General features: G+C 35.7%; 4 protein-coding genes across 6 annotated transcripts; 3 read left to right on the top strand and 1 right to left on the bottom strand.

Annotated features, from left to right (window-relative positions):
- The first annotated feature begins 2,352 nt into the window (after positions 1 to 2,352).
- Positions 2,353 to 3,926, top strand: LOC114722526 (uncharacterized protein At4g19900-like). The gene has a single exon (XM_028908572.1). The coding sequence runs from the start codon at positions 2,378 to 2,380 to the stop codon at positions 3,812 to 3,814; it is 1,437 nt and encodes a 478-aa protein (XP_028764405.1). The 5' UTR covers positions 2,353 to 2,377; the 3' UTR covers positions 3,815 to 3,926.
- A 2,536-nt stretch (positions 3,927 to 6,462) lies between these two features.
- LOC114722527 (lactosylceramide 4-alpha-galactosyltransferase-like) lies at positions 6,463 to 8,044 on the top strand. Its single transcript, XM_028908573.1, has one exon. The coding sequence runs from the start codon at positions 6,530 to 6,532 to the stop codon at positions 7,886 to 7,888; it is 1,359 nt and encodes a 452-aa protein (XP_028764406.1). The 5' UTR covers positions 6,463 to 6,529; the 3' UTR covers positions 7,889 to 8,044.
- A 153-nt stretch (positions 8,045 to 8,197) lies between these two features.
- On the top strand, positions 8,198 to 10,957 carry LOC114722473 (uncharacterized). Of its 3 annotated transcripts, none has more exons than XM_028908512.1 (2): positions 8,198 to 8,859; positions 8,956 to 10,957. In XM_028908512.1, exons 1-2 carry the CDS (start codon positions 8,475 to 8,477, stop codon positions 9,294 to 9,296), a joined length of 726 nt encoding a protein of 241 aa, XP_028764345.1. In that variant the 5' UTR covers positions 8,198 to 8,474; the 3' UTR covers positions 9,297 to 10,957. The 3 variants fall into 3 exon arrangements, with proteins under 3 accessions (XP_028764345.1, XP_028764344.1, XP_028764343.1); XM_028908511.1 differs by having other exon boundaries at positions 8,953 to 10,957; XM_028908510.1 differs by having other exon boundaries at positions 8,935 to 9,545.
- On the bottom strand, positions 9,766 to 11,127 carry LOC114722497 (putative UPF0481 protein At3g02645). Its single transcript, XM_028908544.1, has one exon. The coding sequence runs from the start codon at positions 11,125 to 11,127 to the stop codon at positions 9,766 to 9,768; it is 1,362 nt and encodes a 453-aa protein (XP_028764377.1).
- Positions 11,128 to 19,811: the final 8,684 nt, after the last annotated feature.

Here is a 19,811-nt window from a genome sequence, read left to right as displayed (position 1 = left end):
AAATAACTACTTTAGCCTAACTTTACGAGGATCAATCAGAACATCAACTGAGCAACTACATATGTGTGTGTGTAATTAGCATGTAGGATTCAATACCTAAAAGCAAAGTTGCAGCTTTCTTCTTATCAGTTTCTTACAATAAATCACAAGTTTAAAGCTTCTAAACCTAATTCTGAATCTTAATCTGAATCTTCCACATATCCAAATCCCTAACCGTGGTAATCTCCGAAAGGATTTCTTTCTGGTCAACCTGCGCTTCCCAGTTTCGAACCCATTTCCAAGGTCACTACCTTTCGAAGCTAACCCACTTTCTCTATCACTTTCATTGAACTGTGTGTGCCCTTTCTGCATGTTGATCATCGCCCATGGATCTTCATGCTCAAGTTCTGAATCAATACCCCACAAAAGAATCGGCTTTATCAATGGCGACCCACTGTAATACTCAAAATGTGTAGCCAAACTGGTATGTTCCATTTCAAACAATCTCCTCAGTGATGTGCTTCCTGCTTTCATCAGTTCCAACAAGTTTCTTCGCGAGGATGATGATGAACAAGATGCAGCTAATGATGATGATAAAGACGATGATAACGAAGACGAAGACGAAGCATACAGATATTTCTGATGGTGTATGATCTTCCTAATCTTGTCGTTTTGAAATTGTTTGTCGATAAACCAGTTAGGTTGATGATCTCCATCAGTTTCTTCAGTAATCTCAGGTGACATGTTAACATCTGTATTGATGATCTAAGTAAATGTGGGAGTACAAATTTCACTCTATGGAGATTAAGAAGATAAGGGATGGATGAAAACAGAAAGGACAGAAAATATGAAGAAGGAAAAAGAAAATATAAAAAAGTAATAGGGAAGCCGGCTGTGCATAGCCATTTGGTTCACCTTTCATTTTCAGAACAGAAACTGACATACAAAAAGACAAGCTTCAACATAAACCCTATTGAACATTGAGGAATTGCTGAAGAAGAATGTAATATGAGCGTGTCTCAATAAGGAACAAAGTTCTCCCAAATGGAAACAAAACATTCTGTAAAATATTAAGTTTTGATGAGGTCCATACATATCATTGCAACCGGTTTACGGGACGGCAGAGACAGAGTTTAAGCTTCTATGATGAATCAATTATTAGCAATTATTTGTATTAAATTATATAAGCTACCAAATTGATAATAAATATTTAAACACTTTACGAAAGAGGATTCCATTGTATTGTAGTTCATCAGAATGAAAGAAGTCTTCATTTTATAAGCGTATATGAGAAAATATTATCCATTTTATCACTCGATACAGATCTTTTTAGTTTTAAAAAAATTTATCCAATAAATTAACTGCAGTATTTGGACAAAAATGGAAAAAATAAAATAAAAAAAATTGCAGGTTACACAACACAGGTGCATGATAACCTTAGTAGGAAGGTGAGTATGGGGTGGTTGTGGCCTTATGGGTTTGATCCCATAGCACTGGTTTAGCCTTCTTTTTTCTCTCAGTATTCTTAATTTTGAGATTTTACCAGAAATAATTAATTTTAACTTACTTTATTTTTTAGCTCACGTAAAATATATTTAGTTGAGGCTCATAAAAATAACCAGGAGGAGTGAAAAAGAAGAAGTTAGTGACAGAATTTCTTGTTTTCTACACTTTGCAAATATGTATCATATTATTAAAAGAATATATTCATTTTATTTTGGTTGAAAAATTTAGTAACAAAAAATATATGATATTGTATCTAATTTAAAATGGACAGGACCCCTTAAGAGCATATGATCGTTTTATACCCCATTAAATAGCAATTAATGGCGTATGGAAAGGAATTGAAAATCTGAACTCATTAATTTGTGATAATATTCAATAACAAGTCGGTGAATGGTGATGACAGATCATTGTTTTTTTGCCATTTCAGGAATCATATTGTATCTATTTAGATCATAAATGAGAAAAGTGAGTAACTTTAATATATATGAAAAGAAAGCCCTTGTAATTTATAATGGATGTATGAAAGAGTCCATCATGGTTCTTGCTTCAATTTAATGTCGAAATTGGCTGCCAGAGCCATGGCAATCTTCCTTAACGAGTACTTGTAATTGCTTCGAAAGAAACATTAACGAAAACGAACACAGTAAATGCATTGACGTAAAACCCCGGTCATTCCCAAAAGTGATCCAAGAATAAAAAAAAATAAAAAACATTTTCATCATAGATAATCTACTTGTAGCAGTGGGCCATAGTTGTGATGATTCAGCCCCTCCCCACAGAATCTTTAAAAACTGCTTCTACTTCTTCTTCTTCATCTGTAACCTGCAAAAAATTGAAGAGGCTTTTTGTTTCTTTCATTCATTCCATATTTCTCTGTTCCTTCAAAAGCACCATGGGTCCTAAGAAAATGTCTCAGAAACTCTTTGATTATCGGCTTAAAAGCCGCGCCACCAAGTCCCCTATCTTCTATATCATTGCATTTATCGTTATATTTTTCTTCGTCTATGCTGAGAATATTTTCTCAAGTTCTTCAATCCTACAGGCCATTCATTTGACTGCTCAACAATCCGCAGATGAACTAAGGTTGCCTCAACCTGAAGAATTCACTGATCAGTCATCAATTGTCGACAGTGTTGGTGCCTTCGAGCTTTCTCCTCAAGAAAATGAAGAGACAGAGGCTGCTCAGCAATCTGCAGATGAACTTACCATACCTCAATCTGATGAACCATCTGAGCCATCGATTGTCGACAGTGTTGACGCTACCCAGCTTTCTGCCAAGGAAAATGGTGAAGACCAAGAGACAGAGACTGAAGAAGAAGATGAAAAAGAAGATCCTCTTATGCCCCCAGAACATGTATCCAAGGAAGAGAGAATGGCCTGGTTCAGAAGAAGACTTCCAGAACTGAAGATTCTTAAATCAAACGGCTTGTCACAGCAGTTTCATAACAGAGTCATGAGTTTCCTCAACACAGGCTGCTCATTGCTGTTTCACATCATATGGCTGTCACCAACAAGGTCCTTTGGGAAGAGAGATTTTCTCACCATGGACACAATCTTTCAGGTCCACCCTCAAGCATGCCTGCTAATAGTGTCAAGAACAATGGATTCCAAACGAGGGGATGAAATTCTGAAACCCCTTCTTGATCGAGGATTCAAAGTTCTTGCAGTCACACCAGATTTGCCTTTCATGCTCAAGGACACACCAGCCGAAGCTTGGCTTGAAGAGCTGAACAGTGGAAACAAAGACCCAGGACACATCCCATTGTCCCAGAATCTTGCTAATCTTATAAGGCTGGCCTTCTTATACAAATATGGAGGTGTTTATATGGACACGGATATCATAGTAGTAAAAGACATGTCAGGCTTGAGGAATGTGATAGGAGCACAAAGTGTGGACTCAGTGACTAAGAAATGGAACAGGTTAAATGGGGCAATCATGATATTTGACATGAACCATCCAATTCTGCTGGAATTCTTGCAGGAATTTGCTTCAACTTTTGATGGGAATAAGTGGGGACACAATGGGCCTTACTTGGTTTCAAGAGTTATAGAGAGATTGGGAAGCATCCCAGCATACAATCTCACAATTTTGCCTCCGAAGGCTTTCTACCCTGTGAATTGGTCTAAAATTGGGAGGCTTTTCAGTAAACCAGAGAATGAGACAGAATCAAGATGGGTAGAGAGCAAGATCAACGAGCTGTATGAGGGAGAGACGTATGCAATACACCTGTGGAACAAGAGAAGCAGAGAATTAGAGATTCAAGAGGGAAGTGTGATGGCTAGAATAATCTCCCAACACTGTGTTGTCTGCGCTGCCATAACAAGTTAAAGAGGAACAAGCTTACTCATCTAAATGCAAAGCGTTACTGGTTCCTTAAGATCAAGCAAAATTGTAATTTTACACATTAAACTCTGTAAACATTTTAATACCAAACTTCGACTTATGAGTATTAGATTTTTCTGGACCAAAGATGCAGTCAACAGTTCATTAGCTGAATCCTTCTTGCTGTGCATGCTAAAATTTCTTACATGTGAGGTTCTCTCCCTTAAAAAACGTTTTTGAATCTTAGCATATCAATATGTAGGTCGAATGTTGACTTTTACTTTGGTTATTTGAGGTCAAAGTCTCTACTACTTACACAATGTAGGTTAGAAGTGCTTTGGGAGTTTAAGAAGAAAATCACTGAGCAAAGATAAAAGTGGAAACTTTTTTGAATAAGCTAAAAACAATTATTCTATGCTTTTCTTAATAGCTAAAATTCCATCTTTAAAAGCAGAACATGGGAGAACACAGTTAATCTGACCAAGGGATTTCATGGGTAATTTCTCCCTAATCATGAAATGAAAAAAAAAAAAAAACGATTCCCCCCCCTAAAATTTGCAGGGAAAAAAAACAGTTTTTTTTTTGTTGCTTCACCAGGTAATAAAATGGCTGACCAGACTTTTAAGCGTTGTACCAGATGGGCAAGATCTGGTTGAGTCTTTTCATAAACAAACCCATACCTGGCTCACCCAGTCCAGTATCCTATGTGCCAGGCTATGCTTGATGAGTTTATCTAATTTCTTGCAAGGCTAAGTGGTTGTTTATTAAAGCACTTTGAATAGACATTTCAGAATTATATTATTAATAGGTGATTAAAATAGCCTAAACATTTCAACCACAAGGGAAAAAGCACCAGCAAGAATAGGGTAACAACCCTTATCTGTGGAACAAGAGAAGCACAGAATTAAAGGTTGAAGTAGGAAAGTTTCAAGACAAATTATTCTCACAACACTCTTGTTTGTGATAGCATAATAGAATCTTTGAAGCAGCAAGAATTCTGACCAGAAAAGCAAAACTTGTAATGTTATACTTTCAAGTTGTTTGACAACAAACTAGAAGATAATTAACGTACTCTAAAAGTAATCTATTTATTAGAAGGTGCGCCCCAGCATTGTACAAAGCCCTTGAAAAACAAAGTTATTTACTAGATATTTAGAATAGATATAAATTATTAGTTCTCTTTATTTGAGCAGATAATATAAGCTATCTCAATAATAAACTAACTTATTCCTTACACCTTTCCCTAACACGAAAAAAAATCATGATAGGAACAATGTTAATTTTTCTATCACCTATTTTTATTTCAATTTCTAAAATCTTGCCCAATTAAGTGGGCTGGGTTGAGCTAGCCTAGTATATTGTCTCTGCGCTGGAAAAAAATTACACATAATTCATCAACAATTTAGGTAATACAAATTTATGGTTTTGCCCCTGTCCTGTATCATTCCTTCTCTTCAAAAAAATAGGGATAGTATTGGGAGGTTCAAGTTCTCAATTAATTGTCAACATTTCTCATTATGTTGATGTTTTATAAGTTTGGGCTGTTTGTGGCCTTAGATGATTAATAATTCTTAGAATGTGAACCCTTTTGTCACTCTGAATAAAAGAATCAGTAGTTTTTTTACTTTTATTTTAAAAAATGCAATTTATAATTTTATATTCTTCATCAATCGAGAGATGGGATAAATTGTTTAGTTGAAGAATCTCGATCATCTAAATTAATTTGAATAATCTATACTTGGAACATAAGAAATGGTTGATATATAAACTCATCTTTACTACTCAAGTTATCTTCATATAGTTAAGATTTTCTTTTTTCCCTTTTCAAGTTCTGCTTTTAAACAATATCAGATGAAAATAGGTTTTTATTTATGAATTCGAAAATTAAGTTGTGAATTGAAAAAAGGACGATTAATATCTATCAAATAAAATATAAAAAAAGGTCAAATCATTGTATCAAGAGGATCCAAATTGCTGCTGTTTGATTGATTTGTCATGGCATCAATATCCATGCTATTAACATTATTTGGTCACTGATTGTCCATGTTACTGTTTAAGACAATTAAAAGGACTAAGAAAGAAACGTTTTTTTTTTTTTGTTCCTGGTGACAGAAAGAAACGTTTTCTGCGGATGAAGGTGAACGATGATGGAACATTACAGTGACGCTGATACTCACACATACACACGTATATACATATAGGTTGCTTTACCCTTACATGGCTACAATTCAATTGCTGTCAACATAAAGCCCAGGTATTAATGTCAAAATAGAATATAATAGCAACACGTTGAAAACCAAAACATGAAAACGTGTAAAATAATGGAAAAGCACGGCAACAAAAGGCATTGAAGATTTGATGTTAGCAGCAAATAAATGCTGCACTAAACCAGATTGAACATATCAGTAGATTCCTTGATGAAAAACCATATGATTAATATAATAGTAGTCCCCTTTCTTGAATGGAACACTGAAAGCACCAAATTTAAAGACCTGGGACTGATCCAAATAAAAACGTAGAAAAGCCTTATTGGCTTATTAGCTATTTCAAGAGGCACATATATAATTTTCCTGATATGATCAAGGTTTCCATTTTTCCCACGCATGACACATTAGACCCCACTTCCTACATTGTTCATGTTTACAGTTGCGATGTATAAACTTCCTTTATATGTTTAAAATTGTCTGATGCTTCTATAGATGTGCTCAGAGCTTACATTATATGCAACTTCTTAAAGGTCTTCAGTTTCTCCTCGACAGAAAGTTGCGTCGATTTTTTCGTCATAGAAACTTACCTCTGCACAAGTCGGTCATGGCTGCTCCTGATGAGAAAACGTCTCCGAAGATCTTTGATTTCTGGATAAGAAACCGCGCAGCCAAATCTGTTCTCTACTACACCATCATGTTTCTGGTTTTCTTACTCGTCATCAATGCTGTAAGTATCCTGTCTAATTCCCCGCGAGCAACGTATGGCCTGAGAAGTATTCAGAAAACTCTTGGCAAACAAGAAACTCCAAAAGCTGATGATGCACCAGTTGAATCACCAAGTGTTGAAGCAGAGGAAGAGGAAGAGGAAGATCCTCTTGTGCCACCAGAAAACTTGTCCAGGGAAGAAAGAATGGCTTGGTTCAGAATTCAACTTCCAAAGCTTGATATACTGAAACCGTGCAATTCATCACAGCATTTTCACATGAGAATCCTGAGCTTCCTCAACAAAAAGTGTTCCACATTGTTTCACATTATATGGTTATCACCGGCAAAGTCATATGGGAAAAGAGAACTCCTGACTCTGGATTCATTCTTCAGTGTCTATCCTGAAGGATGCTTGGTGATTCTATCAAACACTATGGATTCCGTGCGTGGTTACAGAATTCTGAAGCCATTTCTTGACCGTGGATTCAAAGTTACGGCAATTACTCCGGATTTGCCATTCTTGTTCAAGGACACTCCAGCTGAATCATGGCTTGAAGAGATCAGAAGCGGGGATAAAGACCCTGGAAATATCCCCTTGTCCCAGAATCTGTCCAATCTCATACGACTAGCAATGTTGTACAGGTATGGAGGAGTCTACATGGATGCGGATATGATAATTCTGAAGGATTTCACACATTTCAGAAACGCAGTAGGAGCCCAGAGTGTGGATTCAGTGACTAGAAAATGGACAAGACTAAATGGTGCAGTCATGATATTTGACATTAACCATCCAATTCTAATAGATTTTATGCAAGAATTTGCAACAACTTTTGATGGTAATAGATGGGGTTATAATGGGCCTTACTTGGTTTCCAGAGTTATAGGGAGAGTTGGAAGCTCCCCAGGTTACAACCTCATGATCTTGCCTCCAAAGGCATTTTTCCCTGTAGATTGGATTAAAATTGTCAGGCTGTTCAAGAAGCCAGAAGATGAAACAGAATCAAAATGGATGGGAAATAGGTTTATTGAATTACTATATGATGGGGAGACTTACACAATTCACATGTGGAACAAGATTAGTAAAGTCACTGAGATAGAACAGGGAAGTGTCATTGCAAGATTAGCCTCCGCGCGTTGTGTTATCTGTGTCAATATCACAAACAGTTGATGTGCGAAGGTTCAAATCCAAGAATGAAAACTTGTTCGCACATGGATTTTTGGAGATACCGTTTGATTATGTTTTCCTTTGTAGTTGATTAACTCTTCAAGCTTTGTTCTTGCCTTTGTAATTACCCAAAAAAAAAAAAAAGATCCCGTTTGACATTTAGTACCGCCTACCATCATAAAATAAATGAGAATGATTCTTTTCCTTCGTTTTACAAGAATTTTCTGTTAATCGCAAAGTTCATTTCACAAAGTATATTTGATATTGGATTTCAATCAATAAATGAAAATGAATCTAAAACAATACTTCTAAACTACGAGGAAGTTAAAAACGGATGCGAAGATGGCATTGAGACGTTCAGGTACAAGAATCTGCAGAGATATTGTTCTCCTGGCAAGTTTATGCTTTTCTTCCATTACTAGCATATTGATCGTCAACTGTCGGGGAAAAGAATATAACTTTAAATTGTGGCAAAATGGTTTTCTAGCTGTAGGAAGGAAAGAGTGCTTTTTTTTTTTTTTTTGACCTGGAAGTTAGATTATCCTGTTGAGATCCTCATTTTCTCTTTACTGTCTCTTGTCTCGTAGCTATGGAGGAATCTGCCATTGTTGAAAAGCAGAGCCAGAGAAAAAGAAGCAGCAGCGACAACAACGCTTTTGCCAAGTTCGTGCCTCTTGCTTCGCCATTAGGAGACGACGGTGCATCCCAAGAGGCAAACCTTGAAGCTGAAGGTCACGATAATGGACGCAAAAGACTCAAACCAAATTCCCCGTCGGAGTTCGCCTACATCTCCTCTTCCTCCTCTTCTCCTCTTCTCAAGCAATCCATGGCCCAAGACAATCAGCAATTTTCCTCTCCTTCCACAATGAGTAAGCATTCCACTGATACAAGACCATCTCCATCTTCCATTGCGAGCAAATCCAATATCGCTTTCGAGGCGCTGGATACAAAAAGCAGCCAAGATCTCTCAGCTGGTGAGATTCTATTTTCCAATGTTTGTTTTCTCTTCGCGCAATTTATGAAGGTAACGTGTTCGCTAAATTGCTTAGGGAAATTCAATTGCAAAGAAGATCGATTTGAGCTGGGGCCGACAGGTTCAATGGCAGCTGAACAACTATCTAAGAGACCAAAGAGCGGAGGAATCTACGAAGCAATTAGGGTTCATAGAGAAAGTACATTGAAACGGCTAAGAGAACTGTGCAATGAGGAGCCGACGATCGATGTGGGAATTGAGATGGCTGATGTGGCATCTCTTCTGAAGCTTATGAGCTCCTCAACTGATGAGATCATTGAGAGCGCAGGGCAAAAGGCTCATCGGGGAGCACTGTTGTTGCTTCAAGCAGAGATCCTTCGCAAGAATGGTCTGCAGCTACTTTCTGAGAGCCAAAACTCGTTCAAGGATATCTTATAATTACGGGTTGCTTTGGTTCAAGCGGACCTTAAATTTTCCCCTTTGTTCAATCTAACTGTTATTTAACTTCTTATATGATACTGATCTTTACGTTCGAAAGACATGCTTTGGTTGGAATCGAACAACTGAATATCTTTCTTTCGGTATATGCATTTCTACGGATTCAATTTTCTGGGATTCTTGCGTATTCTTACATATGATAACTTTGGTGATTGGCAATCGTGTCACAATATGAAGAAGTCAAATGTACCGATATTTACTTTGATTGTCATTTTCATATTGGTTCTCTGGCACATTCATAAAATCAAAATATTCTACGTCTTGATATAAACATTCTCACATAAAAATGCTTCATAGTAAGTTGGACACTGCAGACCTGCCTCTCTCGGCTTTAACTCTGAAAATCACACATTCTTCTATCTGCTACAGTATTGGGGTTTACATGTGAAACTTCATCTTCAAAATTTACTTAGTCACGGGCAGAATAATAGGTCTGCATGATAGTAAGAGCAAGCAGCAGAGCAGCAGCTATTACTCCTATCAATTTCCATACATTAGGGATATGGTCACGAATCAGGATCCTATAGCTGCGTTTGCAGAAGAACTTGATGAATTCTACACACAGTCTGCAATAATGGCACATCATTATAGGGAACTTCACCAAGGGGTTCACTGCCGAGTATGCGTTCAAGTCCTCACACAGTTGACTGTAACTTGAATCCATTTGGTCTGCCCCACTTGTGATTGTACTAAAAAGTTCGAGTAAATCTTCGTTGCTTATCTTGGTTTCATTCATTATAACTCCATTTTCTACGAGCAGCTCAATATCCTGGAGAGAACAGATCAACCCTTTGAAAAACAGAGCATAGGAAGTGAACTGCCTGTTGATTCCGATCCTACTCTGCTCCCAAGCGATGAAGTTCCTCAAGTAGATTTCTGTGGTGTTCACGATATGCAAAGGTGGAATTTCTAGAACCCCTTTGCTGAATCTAAACCCAAAGTTAAATCTGAGGATGTTTTTACAATGTGCAGGTCGAATTGCAACCCCAGCAGCTCTCAACCTGGTAGCACACCGCCGAAGTTCTTGGTGAGCTTGTTTCACCTTCTGTCCTTCTTCAACGATGGAGGATAAGTGCAAAAGATGGAGAAAGTGAGCGACACTTGAACAACGAATCCAAGGGTATCTAAACAGGGAAAGAGCGAGATCTGAAACAAGATTATCAGCATCCCTGGTGAAGAGACTGGGAAAAAGTATCCTGGCCAATGTCTTGATAACAAAGAAGGGTATTTGGTTCTCAAGCAGAGTCAGATCCGTTAGAACAGAGAAAAGGAACTCCTCGTTTTGAACTATAGGATCAGAAGCATGGTTGTGGGATTCATGGTCATTTGGTAATAAATTCATGAGCTCTGGTGGCGACAATCGAAGAAGGAGTTCTAACAAGAAACAACCATCCAAAAGCATAATCTTAGCTAGCTCGTGGGAGTCATACCTGATGTTGCCTCCATAGCTTGCACGAACAGCGTCGTCTAAGCCAAGAATGACGGTGCCACATTTGTCTAAGGCGGAAACAGGGTTTTGGGTTCGGTGAAGAAGGGAAAGCATGTAACGCCATTTGTGCTCTTCCATGGCAAGAAGGTGACTTTTGGTTCCTCTGTGAATGGGTCCAATGGCGACGAGTTTCGGGGAGTAAGCTTGTTCATTGGGCTTTCGAAGTTGAGTGGGGACGCTGGGAATGCTGCTTATGAATGATTGAACATCCCTGTGATCAAGAGAACCCAGCGTGACCTTGATAGAATGCATCCAGGCACATTCATTTGGGGTTTCGTCCATTGCCTGAAACTAGTCTTGGGGACGTCTAGGTAGGGGCAATCAATGAAGATGAAAGGAAACTCACTCACCGTCGAATGTGAGATGTGAGATAACGAAACAACGGCTCTGAGCGAAACAGGAGAGGGGAGTTCCATTCCATCTATTACTCAATTATGGGCAAAAATATCAAGCAGAGATTTTGATGAAGGACAAAACTCCAAGGAATTACGTTAGAAATTTTTTTTTTGGTAAATAATTACGTTACAAATTTTGCTGCTACTCACTACTTGCTTTGTTCTTTCTTGCTCCAGCTGCGTCCCACTGTACTTTTTGGAGACAGGGTAAGGCTGCAAGTATCAGTGTATCATACTCTCAGAAGGGTTAGAGAGAAGGGCATCTTGGCACTTTACCCCCACTCCTTATTGCTTGCTTCATTGTTAAGCTAGTTCAGTGCTTTTAAAATATAATAATGAATTCAAAACTTTGTAAAAAGAGAAGAAAAAATAAAATGAATAACAATAATAATAATAATAAAATTGTTGTGAAATACTACTTCCAATTCTAATTATAAGACCTAGTTGACTAATTTGGAAAAATTAAGGAACTTAGTTAAATTAGTTATTTGTAATGAATATGTGTTGTTTTTCCTAAAATATCCTTGCTAGTCAAATTTGTTATCTATAACTACTATTATTAGAAGGATTATCATGGAAAAAAGTGGATAAATATGAGAGACAAAGTAGATTGAGGTCTTATATTTAGAACCAAAATAAAAGTCAAACAGGGTCTTATAATAAGGACAGGAGGTAGTATGTGGTTGCGGATAAAGCCACTTGCGAATGTTCTAGAGCAAACACAGAAGAAAGTGAAGCTCCATTCTGATTCTGATTTTGATGAGGCAGTCTGTGAGCAAATCTTGCACTCCTCCAGGTCTGCTTCATTTCTTGTTCTCTCTCTGTTTTTTTTTAATCAAAAAGCATTTGCCACTGAATTTTGATTTTTCTACCATCTAATTAAAACCGTCTAATTTTTCTACTGAAAAAAAAAATGTCCAGTTGACTGGGGGGAAAATAGAGAGGGTGTGTGATAGAAGAACTCGTGTAAATTCTCCTGAAGTTTCGAGCTACAAAAAAAAAAAAAGCTTTAAGCGACGACTTTCGACGGCGACAAAAAAAGTCGCCGCTGACTTTCTTAGTCTCTACTGAAAGTTTGCCGCTGAAAGTATACTTTTGAGAATTATTGGGTTCACTTTCAGCGGTGACATTCTATGGTCGCCACTGAAAGTAGACTTTCAGTGTCGCCGCTGAAGGTCTGACCTTCAGCGGCGACTTTATAATGTCACCTGCTGAAAGTGTAATATAATAATATATATTTTATTTTACAATATTAATAAACAAATTCAATCTGGCTCAGCGGCAAGAAGATTGGACACGAAAGGAGATGGTTACGAGTTCGAACCTTGAAGAAGACACATTTAAGGTGAAAATATTTGGACGATGACGTGGCGGGGAGGAGTGATGTGGCAATGACGTGGAGGTGGCTAGTGATGATATGGCGGCCGGTGACGATGACGTGGCAGCCGGCGGTGATGACGTGGCGTTGGTAAAGCCAATTCTTCTTAGGCATTACTTTCAGCAACGACAAGAATATCGCTGCTGAAAAGTCTTTTAGCGGCAACAAGAATGTCACCGCTAAAAGTGTTGAAACTTCTAAAAGTCGCCGTTGAAAGTTTTCAACTACGGCTGCTGTGCGGCAGCGACTTTTTAGCGGCGAATTTTATACTTGTCGCCGCTGAAAGTCAATTTTTTTATAGTGGGGACTACGAATAGAGGGGATATGTGAGGCAAAAAAAAGGGGAAGAATGGGAGGGATCTAACTTTGGCCCATGTTTCTGACGGGTTAGCCCATAAACAATGATTTCTAACAACAGGTCTCGGGGGCGTCCCAATTTAATTTGGGCCTAACTAGTAACTTAAAAAAAAAATGTTAGGCTTATATTAAGTAAAACAGGGTCTTATATTAAGAATCGGAGGTAGTATTTAATAACGTGAGTAAATCCCACAGCATTGAAATTAACATGATAATTAATTATAGCACCTGAAATGAATTAATCAAGCGTGACTTATAAAACACAATTAGACACCGCACCTTCCAAATTTGACTTTTCAATACGTGTGTATTTGCATCATGATAATTTGCTTTTAATAAGTTAGATTATTATGATAATTGATCAAGAAAAAGCTAAACAAAGGTGACTTGACAATTTATAAAGAAAACATATACATAACGTGAGGCATTAAAAAATGACTTCAGTTACCTCACATGTTTTCTTCTTTTTTATTAAGGACAGATTCATGAAGTAATTGTTTATCCAAGTCTTTTCCCCTTCATTTGGGCCACGAAATAAGGGTCAGCGTTATGTATTAGTATACTAGTCCTATGGTAAGTTGGCCAAAAAAAAAAAGCAAGTCCCATCGTAAGCAGAAATAAAGTATTTATTTAGTTTAAAGTTCTTTTTGCCGTTTCAGTGAAACATGTTGTTGTAAATAATATGAGAGGAGTAAGTGGCATTATAATACTCTTCCTTGTATTTTCAACTACGTACTCTGTCGGTGGCAAACAAAAAGTTATATTTTTCCAACCCTCAAAGGTTTACTCAGATCGAAGGCATTAACATTTTATGCATTTTTATAACCGTTAGTCGTCCATTGGCATGCGCTGCATACTCTTCCTTGAAAACGGCTTTATGTTTAAATAAGGGAAAAATTACTTCTAGTCCAAAGTAAGAAATTAAATATAAATAGTTTTCCGAATTTTATTTAATATAGAAAGGTTTCAACTCTAAAATTATTTACAAGTCCAATATGTGTATTTACAATTTGAATTGCTTCATTCATGAGTTAAATTTGGAAATACTGAATTCATTAAAACCTATTAATATTAAATAAAATTTGAGAAATATGTTTATATTTATTTTTTTACGTGGAATCTATGGGTATTTCTTTCCTTAATTAAAGAATTGGCTATTCGATCTTTGCTGACTTTGATTTTTTTTTACCTTATTTATTTGTTTCCCCTGCAAGTTGCGTAATCATCCATACAATTAGTGTGGCTTGTATTTTTCATCCATACAATTATGTAATTTTCTTTTAACCAACTCCAATTATGTAACTGAATTTTATGGTGACCTGCAATTATTTCAAAAATATAAATAATAGAGTCAACCAATCCTAGTTAATCCTATCATCGGAGCTTCATATCATTGGTTAATAGCATGCAAAGCAAGCTCTAAAACGGAATAAAATACGAGAGAAGGGCTTATAAGATCTGAAAAAAAATGTAAATAAATAAAGCTAGATAACTAGCTAATTTAAAAAAATTTAAAAAATTAATTAAATTAGTTATCTGTAACAAGCTTTCTCTTAACTATCTTATTTAATTATATTCATTAGCATTATCCTTTGTTAGAACCCCTTATAATTAAAAAGAATATTCATTTAGAAATTATCTGTTGCTTCTCTACCCAGCCAATGTAAAGAATTTTAAATAATTAACCATAGTAATATTCAAATAAACATTTTGAAAATATCATAGTAAAAATAATAATCTTCAGCTACTTCTCACTAGGTGATGCGACTTTTTCACAAAAGTGCTTTTTTCGCAAATCGAAATAAATTTTTTTGTATATTTATTTCATATAACATAAAAATATTTTTAAAATCATGATTTTATTTCTACCCAATCACTTTCATAGTAACAATTTGCCTTTCTAGATTCTTGATTATTTGGTTAAAAAACACTTTATTTTTTTACCAGGAAAAACAATGTTTGTTTAAATAATTAACAACTCTGTTTTATGATGGTTGGATCAAAGAAGGAATTCGATTTTCTTAAGATAAGATTAAGAATTTAAATATAGTGAATAAAAAAAAATAAGCTTAACGCACACAAGAAAGATCGATCTACCACCGGTTCAAGGAAAGCTGGTGGTTCCTGGAACCAAATGGATTTAGATTAGAATTTTAAATTTTTTCCCCCAGTCATTTCTCTTTCTAGAATTTGCAATCAAACGATTATCATCATCTAAATTTTGCAGATGCGTCTAGTCTTCTTTTAAAATAGTCGTCAATATAAAACAAATAAAAATATGTAATCTGATTTTCTTTTTGGATTTTCCCGAATGGTTGACTAGCTCCTATCTTTTCATTTGACCCATAACTGATTTCGCATTGATAGGGCCAATTGAACCGACGAGTCTATCTAATTCGATCGCTTCAATGTTTGTGTATGCGCGCGAACTGCGAAGTCCCCTCATTTGCCAGATCAAAGCGGAAACATTGCTCTTGGCCATCATGGGGTCGTTTTGCCCTAATTATATTACTTTCATTTTTTGTTAGAAATAACTTATTTTTACAAATATATTAAATTGATAAAATTTTTAAACGTATTGTCATTTAAATTTTTTTCTCTACATTTACAAATCATACTCACATTTTTCTTTTTTCAACAAACAATAAATAAAGATAAAACTAAAAAATATCAATGAATACTATATAACTGACTTATTTTTAGGACTAAATAGGCCTAATTTTATTCTTAGTTAAGAATACTTTATACTATTTAGGACAGGATATATAATAATAAACGAAGGCTAATGAGGTGCGGACCTTGCGGAGGTGACTTCTCATGGATAACGTATGTTTGAAATGGAATAAAATGGCAGCAGTCTGCCTTTCTAGATTCTTGATTATTTGGTTAAAAACACTGTTTGTTTAAATAATTAACAACTATGTTTAATGATTGTTGGATCAAAGAAAGAATTCGATTTTCTTAAGATAAGGCTGAGAATTTAAATATTGCAAGTAACAAGATTAAGCTTAATGCACACAAGAATGACCTGTCGGCCCCCTGTCCAGGGAAAGTCGGTGGTTCCTGGAACCAACTTGGTTTAGATTAGAAAAATTAAAATTATTTTCCCCAGTCATTTCTCTTTCTAGAATTTGTAATCGAAATATTATCTTCATCCAAATTTTGCAGATGCGCCTAGTCTTATTTTAAAATAGTTGTGAACATAAAACAAATGAAATAAATATTATTCCTATTTAATATTGATGGTTAAAACCCACCTCACCTAAAATTGTTGGTTTGCACCCAAATAGAAAAATATAACTGTAAATTATTTGAAAAATTAATATCTGTAATTTATTTTTAAAATTAATATAGATTGGCATTTGTTTATTGTGACTTAAATGTATAGTTTGGATCTGCATTTTATGCATCATACTACGTCTGGTTGTTAATACAAAAACTCGTTAAACTTTTTTTTATCCTAAATATAAGATCCCAATATATTTTGTCTCTCATATTTATTCATTTTTTCTAAGGTAGTCCTTATAATAATAGTAGTTCTTGCTAATACACTTGATTAATAAGGATATTTTAGAAAAAATAAAATTTAACTAATTTAACTAATTTTTTTAATCCATTCAAATTAGTCAATTAACTTTTATATTTAGTACCAGAGGTAGTATATCATTGTTTAGATCAATTATTTGCATGCACCAGCTGCATGCTCTTGTCATATTGTGTGTAGTTAGCCAAACCTTTACGAACCTTAGCTTTCTCTCCTTTTTTTTTTTTTTTTGAAAAATTTTTTAGGTACAAGTATCTTCTTATTAGAAGCAATCTTATTTGAGGTATATTCCCTCCCCTTGTTAATTGAGTATTATTTGTTTTGGGGCAATTAGGGATAGATTTTCCGGATAAAAGAAAGAAAGAAAGATGGACCATGTGATATTATGATGGGCCTAGTTAGTCTTTTATGCCGTACAAAAACTATCTATTGGGCTTCAAAAAATATCAGGCCTTAACAAATTATTGGGCTTTGCCCATTAATTATAGAACCTGAAATCATTTTAAATTGTTTATTTGATCCTTTTGCTATCCCTCCATTATCTTACTCAGCCTTGCTTTTGCCAGCCGTATTATACCATTAATGAACTAACAGAGTTTGAATATTCTCATCTCAGGAATTTAATATAATGTCACAAAGTGACCAAACTATAAAGTATCATCACTCAATATTGAAACATGATAGTTACTAGTACAATTCTAATACTCTACATCATACACCGCATTTAAATGATAAACAAAAAAAATGGTATGGCTCACTTGGTGGATGTGATGACTCATTTTAGGTGACACAGGAAAGCATCTCTCTGCAATTATGTAATTGAATTTTGATGACTTGCAATTTTTCCAAAATTAATGGAATCAACCAGTCCAAGTTGATCCTATCATTGGGTGCGCTAAGAGGTAAAATATATTATTGATTTTCTTGATTTTGCTAAAATTATAAAGAGCTTTATTCTTTTTAAAACTTATGTTTGAGTTCACAAAATTAATTTTAAGATTTAAGCAAGAATGCAAATTTTCAATTACGATCTTCATTTTTCTTACAGGAGAACGATTATTTTATTTATATAAAAATAGTCAAACAATTGTGTTTTGGTAAAAATAAATACAGATCACATAAAGTTATTTAGCTGATAAGGAGAGTGTTCTTAAGCACGACTCAAACAGTAAACTATTGTTGTTTTTGCAGGGTTACCAACATATTATTGCTGTTGTTTTCGGTAGTTGCGGACTCTGTAAAATTTCTTCTTGCATCAGCTTTACAGTTTTATTGCTCCACGCACAATGTATTCTTTTTCAGGTTCCTTTGTCATATATTTTCTGGTTATTTATTTAGCTGATCTTGGCTCTGCTATATATCAGCCATGGGATCTATAACCAGTTGGCTATTTATATAGAAACATACCCCATTGGTACTATTTATAAGGTAGAAAGAGTTATCTTTTTTTTGGGTCATATTTGTAGCCGATTCCACTCAACCCAATTTGCTCCGATACAATCAGATTCCTCCATTTTACTTCTGTTGCTTCTTTTAATTGCAGCGTCGGAATTACCTGTTCTTGCTGCCTATCATTAAATTCTATTCTGAATTTGAACTTGTCAAGGAATTCCTTTATTGCAGAAGCCACAATTCCTGTTCTGTTATTGCCTGCAGTGTTGCAAATTTGGTGACTACTTCACTGATTAGTCAAATAATATAGCAGTTTTAAGTTGTTTGACCTCATCATGGTCAACTTGCTGGGAAAGTTCAAGTAGATAGGCAAGTTCTTGTTGGTGAGCAGCCAGCTGAAGAGTGAAAATTATGAAATTAAAGTCCACCATATATCCTTAATTAATCCCAAGCTTGTAATCCTGTGATAGATCGAGTTGAGGCAACTGGGGATTGAGTATCTGAAAGAGAGTATAAGACCCAATGTATTCGGGGAGTTGGTGGATAAAGCACTTGGGAGTGGAAGTTCAAGAGTAGATTCATATCTAAGTTACTTCATGAATCATTAACTCACTCCTTTTCTTTTTCCAGGTTATCCCGATTACAATTTATTAGAAAAAACTTCAAGTCTAAAATAATGTCTTTTAATATTCTTAATAAAATAAAATTACAAAAAGAAAGGTTTATGAAAACCAGAATAATTTAGAGAACAGACAAATGTGTATAACACGTCAGAAGATGTTATCCATACAACACAATTACGGCCACGGTTAACTTCAAATAAGCAGACAAAGGTATATCACGATTGAATGAATGATGCTAACAATGAAAAATTTTCCAGGAATAAGTATAGCGTCTCTATCTTCATGGTTCCAGTCCTTTTACTTTTCTTATGCGAACAATGATTTGTATTTATTTATCTGAACAAATTTCAAAATTCTTCACTAGTGCAGAAGACGATTTTTACCATGGCCTTTCCCCACTGGTTTGGTCAAATCGCTTCTCAGTTGCATCCACCTATTTTGAAGGAAAAACTAAATGCAAAATTTAAGCATCCACCTAAAAACCTTGCGCTGAGATTAGCAATTGAGATAATTAATATCTCTCGCATTTTTCTGGCAAAATTCTTTCACTGAGATGTCCAGACAAGTTCATTTCATCAGCAAAAACATCTTCCCCCCAAAATTTTGGTTCACTTTTGCTTTGACTAATTCACATTTGAAATAGCAAGGCGGTTTGATGTTACAAGTTTCACGTTGCAGAGTTTTACAAATAAAGTGGAGTTTATAAGTTTACGAACTCTCCCATTAAACTTGTATTTATAACATTAATACTTTTAATGGCAGATCCATGCTCATGGAGAGATAGTGCTAGAGGTGAATTTGAAAATATTACATCATTGACTTGGCTAATTAAAACAAAAGCAACACCGGTTTTATTCAACGCTAGGATCCAAGTGAACATAATGAATTCCCTACATGCTTTTCTAAATCTCACTGGCCACGTGCTGCATAAACGACCTGCAAAGCAGTGAGAATAAGCAGAATTATACCGGAAAAAACTCCGACGATCTTCCATGGAGCCTCCCTACAGATACGTCGGAGCTCGCGAAGATAGGTTGTTGATAGTCTGCGTCGAAGCCTTTCCAGAAAACGCCACAAATAATGCTCCGGCATTTTGAAAATGACACTACATCTATTCATCACCTCCGCATTGTTCAATCCCTCACATACTGTCCTGTATCTGGAATCCATTTGTTCCGCCCCGGTTGTGATGCTTTGGAACAGTTTCACCAAATCCTCGTCGTTGATGGCCTCGTTATGCACTTCTATGACTCCTTTGTGTCTAAGCAGCTTGAGAT

Source organism: Neltuma alba, unplaced genomic scaffold, assembly GCF_004799145.2.
Source record: "Neltuma alba isolate B1F8T4 unplaced genomic scaffold, ASM479914v2 tig00012095_pilon, whole genome shotgun sequence".
NCBI classification, from domain to species: domain Eukaryota; kingdom Viridiplantae; phylum Streptophyta; class Magnoliopsida; order Fabales; family Fabaceae; genus Neltuma; species Neltuma alba.
Note: the sequence above shows the minus strand (reverse complement) of the source record. Positions and strands in the feature narration are given on the sequence as shown.

Excerpts from the sequence above, each read along its gene's own strand:
- LOC114722526 (XM_028908572.1), top strand. The coding sequence starts at position 2,378 with ATGGGTCCTAAGAAAATGTCTCAGAAACTCTTTGATTATCGGCTTAAA.
- LOC114722527 (XM_028908573.1), top strand. The coding sequence starts at position 6,530 with ATGCAACTTCTTAAAGGTCTTCAGTTTCTCCTCGACAGAAAGTTGCGT.
- LOC114722497 (XM_028908544.1), bottom strand. The coding sequence starts at position 11,127 with ATGGACGAAACCCCAAATGAATGTGCCTGGATGCATTCTATCAAGGTC.
- LOC114722473 (XM_028908510.1), top strand. The coding sequence starts at position 8,475 with ATGGAGGAATCTGCCATTGTTGAAAAGCAGAGCCAGAGAAAAAGAAGC. Across the intron at positions 8,860-8,934 it reads CAGCCAAGATCTCTCAGCTG|GGAAATTCAATTGCAAAGAA; the intron begins GTGAGATTCTAT and ends TAAATTGCTTAG.